Source organism: Dendropsophus ebraccatus, chromosome 12, assembly GCF_027789765.1.
Source record: "Dendropsophus ebraccatus isolate aDenEbr1 chromosome 12, aDenEbr1.pat, whole genome shotgun sequence".
In the NCBI taxonomy this organism is placed as follows: domain Eukaryota; kingdom Metazoa; phylum Chordata; class Amphibia; order Anura; family Hylidae; genus Dendropsophus; species Dendropsophus ebraccatus.
Genome location: NC_091465.1, coordinates 2,530,032 through 2,544,541, shown reverse-complemented (window position 1 = coordinate 2,544,541; position 14,510 = coordinate 2,530,032). Strand labels below are relative to the sequence as shown.

The 14,510-nt window shown below is 47.5% G+C and overlaps 1 protein-coding gene across 2 annotated transcripts in view; it reads right to left on the bottom strand.

The window, feature by feature from the left end:
* Window positions 1-14,510, bottom strand: part of CCDC27 (coiled-coil domain containing 27) — a 50,497-nt gene that overhangs the window by 23,889 nt on the left and 12,098 nt on the right. For both annotated transcript variants that reach the window (XM_069948359.1, XM_069948358.1), the window contains exons 2-4: window positions 11,475-11,653; window positions 10,081-10,210; window positions 2,363-2,529 (exon numbers count right to left, since the gene is read on the bottom strand). In XM_069948359.1, coding sequence (XP_069804460.1) covers window positions 2,363-2,529; window positions 10,081-10,210; window positions 11,475-11,642 — 465 coding nt within the window. In that variant the 5' untranslated portion in view covers window positions 11,643-11,653. The remainder of the gene's footprint in view (window positions 1-2,362; window positions 2,530-10,080; window positions 10,211-11,474; window positions 11,654-14,510) is intronic.

Here is a 14,510-nt window from a genome sequence, read left to right as displayed (position 1 = left end):
AGCGGGAGGAGAAGGAGGATATGGCCGATAGACACTCTGGGATCCTAGATAGCAGAGAGGTGACATCCGGACCAGAGAGGTAGATCTGAGGGTCATCAGCGTAGAGGTGGTACCTGAAGCCGTGGGGCTCTATGATATGTCCCAGGCCAGAGGTATAGATGGAGAACAGAAGAGGCCCAAATACACAGCCTTGGGGCACACCGACTGTGAGGGGACGAGGAGAGGAGGTGGTGTGGGAGAGAGGAGAGGAGGTGGTGTGGGAGAGAGGAGAGGAGGTGGTGTGGGAGAGAGGAGAGGAGGTGGTGTGGGAGAGAGGAGAGGAGGTGGTGTGGGAGAGAGGAGAGGAGGTGGTGTGGGAGAGAGGAGAGGAGAGGAGGTGGTGTGGGAGAGAGGAGAGGAGGGGGTGTGGGAGAGAGGAGAGGAGGTGGTGTGGGAGAGAGGAGAGGAGAGGAGGTGGTGTGGGAGAGAGGAGAGGAGGTGGGTTGGGGGGGCGAGGAGAGGAGGGGGTGTGGGAGCAAAGATAGGAAGTGGGGTGGGAGCGAGGAGAGGAGGGGGTGTGGGAGCGTGGAGAGGAGGTGGTGTGGGAGCAAGGAGAGGAGGGGGTGTGGAAGCGTGGAGAGGAGGTGGTGTGGGAGCAAGGAGAGGAGGGGGTGTGGAAGCGTGGAGAGGAGGTGGTGTGGGAGCAAGGAGAGGAGGTGGTGTGGGGAGGGCGTGGAGAGGAGGTGGGGTGGGAGCGAGGAGAGGAGGTGCCTGTACCTGACCGTCGGTAACTGACCTCTCTGCCTGTCAATCATCCCCGCTGAGCGCGCTGACAGGCAGAGCGCAGTGACTAGATACGAGCAGGGAGCCGCCCACCATGACTACTTCCCCGCTCGTATCTAGTCACGAGCCGGGGAATAAAAGTCATTTCCTCCGTTATAAAGCAGCTGCTGCGGCCGCGGCCGGTACGTGCTGGGGCCGCTCCAGGTGCTTTATACAATGCTCAAGGGAACCATATCAGCTCAAACGGGCTGATTGGTTCCCTTTAAAGCCAGAAAGTTGCCATGTGACAGGACTTTAGTTTTGTGTCACTTCTGTCATCTGCTTTTTCCCTACAAAATTAAAACAACTGAATGAACGTCCTCCGAGGCCGGTAATTCCCTCATTTTTATCAAGGTTGTACATGTATCCAAGAATCCAATACACGCATATCCGGGCTGTCAGGTTTGCCTTTACTGTTGGCCGCACATCTCCTGTACATGTTCTGCTTATAGCAACGCTCATGGCCGGTACTAAGCCGTGTAACGGCCATAAGACAGCAGTAAGTCTCTTCACTTCCCAGTCATATGGCTGATAGATAGATAGGAGATAGATAGATAGATAGATAGATAGATAGATAGATAGATAGATAGGAGATAGATAGGAGATAGATAGGAGATAGATAGGAGATAGATAGGAGATAGATAGGAGATAGATAGATAGATAGATAGATAGATAGATAGATAGATAGAAGATAGATAGATAGGAGATAGATAGATAGATAGGAGATAGATAGATAGATAGGAGATAGATAGATAGGAGATAGATAGGAGATAGATAGATAGATAGGAGATAGATAGATAGATAGAAGATAGATAGATAGGAGATAGATAGATAGATAGGAGATAGATAGATAGGAGATAGATAGGAGATAGATAGGAGATAGATAGGAGATAGATAGGAGATAGATAGATAGATAGGAGATAGATAGATAGATAGAAGATAGATAGATAGGAGATAGATAGATAGATAGATAGGAGATAGATAGATAGATAGGAGATAGATAGATAGATAGATAGATAGGAGATAGATAGATAGGAGATAGATAGATAGATAGATAGATAGGAGATAGATAGATAGATAGATAGGAGATAGATAGGAGATAGATAGATAGATAGGAGATAGATAGGAGATAGATAGATAGGAGATAGATAGATAGATAGATAGATAGAAGATAGATAGATAGGAGATAGATAGATAGATAGATAGATAGATAGGAGATAGATAGATAGATAGGAGATAGATAGATAGATAGATAGATAGATAGATAGGAGATAGATAGATAGGAGATAGATAGATAGATAGATAGATAGATAGGAGATAGATAGATAGATAGATAGGAGATAGATAGGAGATAGATAGATAGATAGGAGATAGATAGGAGATAGATAGATAGGAGATAGATAGGAGATAGATAGGAGATAGATAGATAGGAGATAGATAGATAGATAGATAGATAGATAGGAGATAGATAGGAGATAGATAGATAGGAGATAGATAGATAGATAGATAGATAGATAGATAGATAGATAGATAGATAGATAGGAGATAGATAGATATTTACCTTCTCGCTGAGAACACTTATATACCATGGTGTTCTAATCTCTACAGAGGTCAGGTAGGTCTGGGTGGTTGGGGTCGTGCTGTGATGTAGATTTCCTGAGGATCCATCCATGGACATGTTACCCTTAGGGAGCTCAGTATTGTTATGGATGTGTGGAAGTTTTCTGGCTAGATAAGATAACATGTAGATACAGAAGGTTTTATATATACAGGAGGGGGATAATAAGTATATAATACACTGCTGTATACCTACACAGAATGGGGATATATATACACACACTCATACAGGAGGATAATAAGTATATAATACACTGCTTTATACCTACACAGAATGGAGAGATATATATATACACACTCATACAGGAGGATAATAAGTATATAATACACTGCTGTATACCTACACAGAATGGAGAGATATATACACACTCATACAGGAGGATAATAAGTATATAATACACTGCTGTATACCTACACAGAATGGAGATATATACACACTCATACAGGAGGATAATAAGTATATAATACACTGCTGTATACCTACACAGAATGGAGATATATACACACTCATACAGGAGGATAATAAGTATATAATACACTGCTGTATACCTACACAGAATGGAGAGATATATATACACTCATACAGGAGGATAATAAGTATATAATACACTGCTGCATACCTACACAGAATGGAGAGATATATACACACTCATACAGGAGGATAATAAGTATATAACACACTGCTGTATACCTACACAGAATGGAGAGATATATATACACACTCATACAGGAGGATAATAAGTATATAATACACCGCTGTATACCTACACACAGGGGAGATATATATACACACTCATACAGGGGGATAATAATTATGTAATACACTGCTGCATACCTACACAGAATGGAGAGATATATACACACTCATACAGGGGGATAATAAGTATATAATACACTGCTGTATACCTACACAGAATGGAGAGATATATATACACACTCATACAGGAGGATAATAAGTATATAATACACTGCTGTATACCTACACAGAATGGAGAGATATATACACACTCATAAAGGGGGATAATAAGTATATAATACACTGCTGTATACCTACACACAGGGGAGATATATATACACACTCATACAGGGGGATAATAAGTATATAATACACCGCTGTATACCTACACAGAATGGAGAGATATATACACACTCATACAGGAAGATAATATGAGTATTATATACTTATCCTCCTCCTGTATGAGTGTGTATATATCTCTCCATTCTGTGTAGGTATACAGCAGTGTATTATATACTTATTATCCCCCTGTATGAGTGTGTATATATCTCTCCATTCTGTGTAGGTATACAGCAGTGTATTATATACTTATTATCCTCCTGTATGAGTGTGTATATATATATCCATTCTGTGTAGGTATACAGCAGTGTATTATATACTTATTATCCTCCTGTATAGTGTTGTCACGATACCAGAATTTTGAGTTCGATACCAATACCAACTTTTTTTTTTCCAATGCTCAATACCAATTCGATACTTAATAAATTTTATTTAAAAAAAACCCACAAGAATAGAGATGCGCCCGTACGGACCATATTATTTTAAAACTAAAGTTTGCCTTATTTAAAATAAATGTTCTTAAAAAAATTGCCCTATTCTCACTCCTAACACTTATTTTATCTTTTAGCCTGCATGGCTGTGGGGTGATCTGTAGTTTTATTTAGTAGCACGTTTTTTATGTGGGACTGAATTTGGTGGTTTCTCCGCTTGCACCATTTACCATGCGTGATCAGGAAGGTGATAATCTTATAATATGCACAATAACACTTCAGCTATCAGGGGGATGATGGGGGCTGTAGTCATGTAACACACACTTCAGCTATCAGGGATGATGGGGGTTGTAGTCATGTAACACACACTTCAGCTATCAGGGATGATGGGGGTTGTAGGCATGTAACACACACTTCAGCTATCAGGGATGATGGGGGTTGTAGGCATGTAACACACACTTCAGCTATCAGGGATGATGGGGGTTGTAGTCATGTAACACACACTTCATCTATCAGGGATGATGGGGGTTGTAGTCATGTAACACACACTTCAGCTATCAGGGATGATGGGGGTTGTAGTCATGTAACACACACTTCAGCTATCAGGGATGATGGGGGTTGTAGGCATGTAACACACACTTCAGCTATCAGGGATGATGGGGGTTGTAGGCATGTAACACACACTTCAGCTATCAGGGATGATGGGGGTTGTAGTCATGTAACACACACTTCATCTATCAGGGATGATGGGGGTTGTAGTCATGTACCACACACTTCAGCTATCAGGGATGATGGGGGTTGTAGTCATGTAACACACACTTCAGCTATCAGGGATGATGGGGGTTGTAGGCATGTAACACACACTTCAGCTATCAGGGATGATGGGGGTTGTAGGCATGTAACACACACTTCAGCTATCAGGGATGATGGGGGTTGTAGGCATGTAACACACACTTCAGCTATCAGGGATGATGGGGGCTGTAGTCATGTAACACACTTCAGCTATCAGGGATGATGGGGGCTGTAGTCATGTAACACACACTTCAGCTATCAGGGATGATGGGGGCTGTAGTCATGTAACACACACTTCAGCTATCAGGGATGATGGGGGTTGTATACATGTTACACACACTTCAGCTATCAGGGATGATGAGGGTTGTAGGCATGTAACACACTTCAGCTATCAGGGATGATGGGGGTTGTAGGCATGTAACACACTTCAGCTATCAGGGATGATGGGGGTTGTAGGCATGTAACACACTTCAGCTATCAGGGATGATGGGGGTTGTAGGCATGTAACACACTTCAGCTATCAGGGATGATGGGAACTGTAGTCATGTAATACACTTCAGCTGTCAGGGATGATGGGAACTGTAGTCATGTAATACACTTCAGCTATCAGGGATGATGAGGGTTGTAATTGCACTATTCCAGCTGGATTCGGGCGGCAGAGTTATGTGCAGGCTACAGCCCCCCTCCCCCTTCCCAGTTGCAGCCAGGCCGACCTTTTGCTCACCCCCCACATTGCTGATGCCGGCCCCGGGGATGTCCTGACGGCTCCCACCTCACAGCCATCCACCTCCTGTCAGATCTCCTCTTCGCCTCCCCCACCTCCAGCCTTCTCCCCGGACGGTGCAGCTCTCAGCCTCTCTCTTCCCTCTCCTGCCGCTGCTCTGTAACTCTATACTGACCCGGGACCCCGCGTCCCCCTCGGCTCTTCTCAGAGACTCACCGGGCCCAGCTCTGTCTCATGCCCGGTGCCTGTGGAGGGGGGAAGCTCATGCCGCTCATCTTATTCCATAAGACCTCAGCACTAACGCAGCTGCCAACCCCGCTGTGGCACACATGTCCCCCGCGGCGATGTGAGAGGCAGGAACGGCCGGCCGCGGCAGCAGGTCTGTATTTGCAGGGGAGGCACATAGAGAACATGACAGGCGCTCAGGTAGCCGCCTGTCATGTTCTCTGCACTATACTCTGTTAAACTACGCTATTTTGTAGTTTAACAAAGTATCGATACCAGGAAATCCTGGTACCGAACAGTTTTTTGCCCCGAAAATCGATAGTAGTATCGATTTTTCGGTGCATCGTGCATCCCTACTCCTGTATGAGGCTGGGTTCACACTACATATATTTTAGTCAGTATTGTGGTCCTCATATTGCAACCAAAACCAGGAGTGGATTAAAAACACAGAAAGGCTCTGTTCACACAATGTTGTAATTGAGTGGATGGCCGTCATTTAATGGCAAATATTTGCTGTTATTTTAAAACAACGGCTGTTATATTGAAATAATGGCCGTTATTTACCATTATATGGCGGCCATCCACTCAATTTCACCAGTGTGTGAACAGATCCTTTCTGTGTTTTTAATCCACTCCTGGTTTTGGTTGCAATATGAGTACCACAATACTGACTGAAATATACGTAGTGTGAACCCAGCCTGAGTGTGTATATATCTCCATTCTGTGTAGGTATACAGCAGTGTATTATATACTTATTATCTTCCTCCTGTATCAGTGTATATATCTTCATTCTGTGTGGGTATACAGCAGTGTATTATATACTTATTATCCCCCCCTGTATGGGTGTATATATCTCTCCATTCTGTGTAGGTATACAGCAATGTATTATATACTTATCCTCCTCCTCTATGAGTGTGTATATATCTCTCCATTCTGTGTAGGTATACAGCAGTGTATTATATACTTATTATCCTCCTGTATAAGTGTGTGTATATATCTCCATTCTGTGTAGGTATACAGCAGTGTATTATATACTTATTATCCTCCTGTATGAGTGTGTATATATCTCCCCATTCTGTGTAGGTATACAGCAGTATATTATATACTTATTATCCCCCTCCTGTATGAGTGTGTATATATCTCCCCATTCTGTGTAGGTATACAGCAGTGTATTATATACGTATTATCCTCCTGTATGAGTGTGTATATATCTCTCCATTCTGTGTAGGTATACAGCAGTGTATGATATACTTATTATCCCCCTCCTGTATGAGTGTGTATATATCTCCCCATTCTGTGTAGGTATACAGCAGTGTATTATATACTTATTATCCTCCTGTATGAGTGTGTATATATCTCTCCATTCTGTGTAGGTATACAGCAGTGTATTATATACTTATTATCCTCCTGTAGGAATGTGTATATATCTCTCCATTCTGTGTAGGTATACAGCAGTGTATTATATACTTATTATCCTCCTGTATGAGTGTGTATATATCTCCCCATTCTGTGTAGGTATACAGCAGTGTATTATATACTTATTATCCTTCTGTATGAGTGTATATATCCCCCCATTCTGTGTAGGTATACAGCAGTGTATTATATACTTATTATCCCCCTCCTGTATGAGTGTGTATATATCTCCCCATTCTGTGTAGGTATACAGCAGTGTATTATATACTTATTATCCTCCTGTATAAGTGTGTATATATCTCCCCATTCTGTGTAGGTATACAGCAGTGTATTATATACTTATTATCCTCCTGTATGAGTGTGTATATATCTCCCCATTCTGTGTAGGTATACAGCAGTGTATTATATACTTATTATCCTCCTCCTGTATGAGTGTATATATCGCCATTCTGTGTAGGTTAGGGATGTCACGATACCAGAATTTTGAGTTCAATACCAATACCAGCTTTCTTATTTCAATACTAATTCGCTACTAAATAAAGTTTGAAAAAAATATGTAAAAATACAAACATAATATTTTTTTTGAAAAAAGGGAACAGGGATTATTAGAACCTTTATAATGATTTTTTTTTTTAATTTAAACCTTTTTTTAACACTTTTTAATTCCCCTCTACCACGCAGCATACCTTCCTGTGCACAACAACTCCCAGTATACCTTCTCATGCACTACAACTCCCAGCATACCTTCTTGTGGCGATTTGTAGTGCACAAGCGGGTATGCTGGGAGTTGTGGTGCATAAAAAGGTATGCTGGGAGTTGTAGTACACAAGGAGGTATGCTGGGAGTTGTAGTACACAAGGAGGTATGCTGGGATGTTGTCGGGAGGCTGCTGCTGCACAACTGCAACTTTCAGCATACCTCCTTGTGCACTACAAATCTCAGCATACCTCCTTGTGCACTACAACCCTCAGCATACCTCCTTGTGCACTACAAATCTCAGCATACCTCCTTGTGCACTACAACCCTCAGCATACCTCCTTGTGCACTACAAATCTCAGCATACCTCCTTGTGCACTACAACCCTCAGCATACCTCCTTGTGCACTACAACCCTCAGCATACCTATTTGTGCACTACAACCCTCAGCATACCTCCTTGTGCACTACAAATCTCCAGCATACCTCCTTGTGTACAACTCCCCACAAGAAGGTGTGCTGGGAGTTGTAGTGCACAAGAAGGTATGCTGGGAGTTGTAGTGCACAAGGAGGTGTGCTGGGAGTTGTAGTGCACAATAAGGTATGCTGGGAGTTGTAGTGCACAAGGAGGTATGCTGGGAGTGGTAGTTGTACAGCAGCAACCTCCTGACACAACTTCCAGCAGCACAACTTCTTGTGCACTACAACCCCCAGCATACCTCATTGTGCACAAAGAGATATGCTGGGGGTTGTAGTGCACAAGCAGGTATGCTTCTGGGAGTTGTAGTGCATTAGCAGCCTCCTGACACAACAACTCCCAGCAGCATACCTCCTTGTGCACAACAACTCCCAGCATACCTGCTTGTGCACTGCAACTCCCAACAAGAAGGTATGCTGGGAGTTGTAGTGGACAGAGGTATGCTGGGAGTTGTTGTGTCAGGAGGCTGCTAATGCACTACAACTCCCAGCAGCACACCTCCTTGTACACTACAACCCCCAGCATACCTCTTTGTGCCCAAGGAGGTATGCTGGGAGTTGCAGTGCACAAGAAGGTGTGTTTCTGGAAGTTGTAGTGCATTAGCAGCCTCCTGACACAACAACTCCCAGCATACCTCCTTGTGTTAAACAACTCCCCACAAGAAGGTATGCTGGGAGTTGCTGTGCCACTGTACCGGACGGCCCAAAGGAAAGGGGGGGGGGCGCAGTATTGTGGACACTGGAAGGTGTGACACTGCGAGGGACCGCAACAGCGGGAACTGGCGTGTACGGGGGACCTGCAGCAGCGGGTCCTGAGTGTGGGGGGGAATAGTTAAATGACTGCCGCCCGCCAGCAATCATTAGCAGTGGCGGCCGCTCCATATGCAGAAGACTCCTGCTGCATATGGAGCGGCTCAGGAGGGGATAAATGCCGCCGTCAGGTGTGACAGCGGCATCTACCCTGTAAAATAGCCGACACAAGCGATCGCTATGTGCCGGCTATTTAAATTTGGCGCCGCCGGGAGCGAAATACGAGCGGGCCGAGGAAGTGACAGGTGGGGGCAGGGGGTGGCACACAGAGAACATGGCCGGCGCTCAGCTAGCCGCCGGCCGTGTTCTCTGCGCTATACCTTATGTTAAGCTGCGTTATTAGGCAGTTTAACATAAAGTATCGATAACAGAAAATCCTGGTACCGAACGGTTTTTCTGCCCGAAATATCGATAGTAGTATTGATATTTCGGTGCATCGTGCATCACTAGTGTAGGTATACAGCAGTGTATTATATACTTATTATCCTCCTCCTGTATGAGTGTGTATATATATCCCCATTCTGTGTAGGTATACAGCAGTGTATTATATACTTATTATCCTCCTGTATGAGTGTGTATATATATCCCCATTCTGTGTAGGTATACAGCAGTGTATTATATACTTATTATCCTCCTCCTGTATGAGTGTATATATATGTCCCCATTCTGTGTAGGTATACAGCAGTGTATTATATACTTATTATCCTCCTGTATGAGTGTGTATATATATCCCCATTCTGTGTAGGTATACAGCAGTGTATTATATACTTATTATCCTCCTGTATGAGTGTGTATATCTCCCCATTCTGTGTAGGTATACAGCAGTGTATTATATACTTATTATCCTCCTCCTGTATGAGTGTGTATATATCTCCCCATTCTGTGTAGGTATACAGCAGTGTATTATATACTTATTATCCTCCTGTATGAGTGTGTATATATCTTTCCATTCTGTGTAGGTATACAGCAGTGTATTATATACTTATTATCCCCCTGTATACACATATATAATGACATGTACCTGTGGAGGGGACGGAGCTGCTGATCTTACAAAATCCGGGTGACGTTCCATTATACATATTTAAGTCAATGACCTGGGAGAAGATAGAACTCTCCAGAGAAGATGCCGGACTGGAGGAGAATGTAGGAGACTGTAAGGAAAGAAGCACAGGAGCCGTCATCCAGTATATAGAGAAACGAGACCTCAGCCTAAGGGCGCACACCTACAGACAGCCTCCATATACTGATATATAGGGCTGCTTCTCTCACCTCACAGGCCCGACCCCCCCTTCACTACCCTCACCTCACAGGCCGGACCCCCCCTCCCTACCCTCACAGGCCGGACCCCCCCTCACTACCCTCACCTCACAGGCCGAACCTCCCCTCACTACCCTCACAGGCCCGACCCCCCCTTCACTACCCTCACCTCACAGGAATGATCCCCCCTCACTACCCTCACAGGCCGGACCCCCCCCTCACTACCCTCACCTCACAGGCCCGACCCCCCCTCACTACCCTCACCTCACAGGCCCGACCCCCCCTCACTACCCTCACCTCACAGGCCGGACCCCCCCTCACTACCCTCACCTCACAGGCCGGACCCCCCCCTCACTACCCTCACCTCACAGGCCCGACCCCCCCTCACTACCCTCACCTCACAGGCCGGACCCCCCCCCCCCTCACGACCCTCACCTCACAGGACGGACCCCCCCTCACTACCCTCACCTCACAGGATGGACCCCCTCTTCACTACCCTCACCTCACAGGATGGACCCCCTCTTCACTACCCTCACCTCACAGGATGGACCCCCTCTTCACTACCCTCACCTCACAGGATGGACCCCCTCTTCACTACCCTCACCTCACAAGATGGACCCCCTCTTCACTACCCTCACCTCACAAGATGGACCCCCCCTTCACTACCCTCACCTCACAGGACAGACCCCCTCTCACTACCCTCACCTCACAGGACGGACCCCCCCCCCCCCTCACTTCCCTCACAGGCCCGACCCCCCCTCACTACCCTCACCTCGCAGGACGGACCCCCCCTTCACAACCCTCACCTCACAGGCCAGACCCCCACTCACTACCCTCACCTCACAGGCTGGACCCTCCCCTCTCACCTCACAGTCCGGCCCCCCACTCGCTACCCTCACCTCATAGGCCAGACCCCTCCTAACTACCCTCACCTTACAGGCCGGACCCCCCCTCACTACCCTCACCTTACAGGCAGGACCCCCCCTCACTACCCTCACCTTACAGGCTGGACCCCGCCCTCACTATCCTCACAGGCCGGACCCCCCCTCCTCACTACCCTCACCTTACAGGACGGACCCCCCCTCACTACCCTCACAGGCCGGACCCCCCCTCACTACCCTCACCTCACAGGCCGGACCCCTGCTCTGTATACATTACCTGGATGTCGTAGTTGTGGCCAGGCTCTTGTGCTGACTTGCTGTAGTTCTCCCTCCGTAGATCGGATTTTGGGACCCTCCATACGGCAGTTTGGGGTCTGCGGGTTCCCGTCCATTGCATCTTTAGCCCGAGATTCTCCTTCATCTCCACTTTCGGGGCTGTGACCATCTCAGCGCATCCTACAAGGAAGAAGTCACCATTAGAGAAGAGGGAGAGCATGGAGGCCCCGGGCGTCTCCTCCTGTCATGGCCGCCGCCCGTCCAGGCCTTTGTGTAGATGTTTCCCCGGATACAAATGACTGAATGTGTAACCTGGAATTAGAGGGCGGCCTCTGCTAATTATACTGGAGATTAGAGCAAGCAGCCGCTCCCCCTCCCCCCCCCCCCCCCCCACACCGCCTGAGAACTTCTATGTATGTCTATATATAATATCTGTGCAATACGGACAAACACACGACTCCTATAGGGGATGGAGTCACATGGGCCCTGTTCACTATACCAGCCATGGGCCCTGTTCACTATACCAGCCATGGGCCCTGTTCACTATACCAGCCATGGGCCCTGGCACAGCCTGATGCCTGATCAGCCCTGGATGGTTCCTATCTCCTCCTGCTTCCTCTTATTTACTGCACTCTCTGTCCTTACTGTAGTTCTTGCATTCTGTTCATCAACCAAGAAGATCAGGATGAGCCATGCTGCAGACCCCAAGTAGATAGAAGAGTCTATAAAACTGCAAAAATGCACAAAAATACTAATGGCTGCCACGACAAGGCCACCAAAGCACCCAGGACAATGCCACCATAGCGCCCAGGACAAGGCCACCACAGCGCCCACGACAAGGCCACCACAGCGCCCACGACAAGGCCACCACAGCGCCCACGACAAGGCCACCACAGCGCCCACGACAAGGCCACCACAGCGCCCACGACAAGGCCACCACAGCGCCCACGACAAGGCCACCACAGCGCCCACGACAAGGCCACCACAGCGCCCAGGACAAGGCCACCACAGCGCCCAGGACAAGGCCACCACAGCGCCCAGGACAAGGCCACCACAGCGCCCAGGACAAGGCCACCACAGCGCCCAGGACAATGCCACCACAGCGCCCAGGACAAGGCCACCACATCGCCCACGACAAGGCCACCACAGCGCCCACGACAAGGCCACCACAGCGCCCAGGACAAGGCCACCACAGCGCCCACGACAAGGCCACCACAGCGCCCAGGACAAGGCCACCACAGCACCCACGACAAGGCCATCACAGCGCCCAGGACAAGGCCACCACAGCGCCCAGGACAAGGCCACCACAGCGCCCACAACAAGGTCACCACAGCGCCCACGACAAGGCCACCACAGCGCCCACGACAAGGCCACCACAGCGCCTGTAGAGTTGTCACTGTGGTGCTGGAGCAGAGAGACGAGGGCGAGGTGTTACTTACAGCCCATAGAGACCTGGTATTAACCCTTTATATGCAGTGTAATAGCTGCAGGTCAGACCGGATCTGTCACTCACAGAGGGATATACGGCAGCGTGTGCTGTCACCGGGCGGTCACACTGTGTGTTGTGTATCACTTACAATATTGGCTCAGATCAATGTTATGGAGATTTACAGAGTCAACAGCTTAGTGGCTTCTAGTATCCAGGATGCAGACACCGGCGAGATATATATATTGTTTGTTATTGTTTCTTTTGTTATTTTTATTTAAAAACCTCCGGCACCCATTACCGTATAGCGAAACTAAAAACTCCATGATGACGCATTTAAAAAAAAAAAAAAAAAAAAAACTCACGACCCTTCAATGTGGGAAAAGCAGCCTGGACCTCAAAGGAAGCGTCCCCAACACCACGCCGCTGCCCAGGTATCAACAACGCGGTCACAAGGAGATACAAAGCAAATGTTCCATCAGGTCCAAGTATTGCAGGTCCGTCAGGTCCAAGTATTGCAGGTCCATCAGATCCAAGTGTTGTAGGTCCGTTGTTGCAGGTCCGTCAGGTACAAGTATTGCAGGTCCATCAGAACCAAGTGTTGTAGGTCCGTCAGGTACAAGTATTGCAGGTCCGTCAGGTACAAGTGGGTCCGTCAGATCCAAGTGTTGCAGGTCCATCAGATCCAAGTGTTGCAGGTCCATCAGATCCAAGTGTTGCAGGTCCGTCAGATCCAAGAGTTGCAGATCAAGTGTTGCAGGTCCGTCAGGTACAAGTGTTGCAGGTCCGTCAGGTACAAGTGTTGCAGGTCCGTCAGGTACAAGTACTGCAGGTCCGTCAGATCCAAGTGTTGCAGGTCCGTCAGGTACAAGTGTTGCAGGTCCGTCAGGTACAAGTGTTGCAGGTCCGTCAGATCCAAGTGTTGCAGGTCCATCAGATCCAAGTGTTGCAGGTCCGTCAGGTACAAGTGTTGCAGGTCCAAGTGTTGCAGGTCCGTCAGGTACAAGTGTTGCAGGTCCGTCAGGTACAAGTATTGCAGGTCCGTCAGGTACAAGTGTTGCAGGTCCGTCAGGTACAAGTGTTGCAGGTCCGTCAGGTACAAGTGTTGCAGGTCCGTCAGGTACAAGTGTTGCAGGTCCGTCAGATCCAAGTGTTGCAGGTCCGTCAGATCCAAGTGTTGCAGGTCCATCAGATCCAAGTGTTGCAGGTCCGTCAGATCCAAGTGTTGCAGGTCCAAGTGTTGCAGGTCCGTCAGGTACAAGTGTTGCAGGTCCGTCAGGTACAAGTGTTGCAGGTCCGTCAGATCCAAGTGTTGCAGGTCCGTCAGGTACAAGTGTTGCAGGTCCGTCAGGTACAAGTGGGTCCATCAGATCCAAGTATTGCAGGTCCATCAGATCCAAGTATTGCAGGTCCGTCAGGCACAAGTGTTGCAGGTCCGTCAGGTACAAGTGAGTCCATCAGATAGAAGTGAGTCCTCCATCAAGACCATCAGGCACAAGACCATCGCTGGCTTTTTTTCCACCCTAATTGATGCCCCTTTTTCTGCGCTTGGCTACGTCTTTTCCCAAGCACAGGCTCTATGCACTGGGGACAGACCTGCCGGCCCCCAGT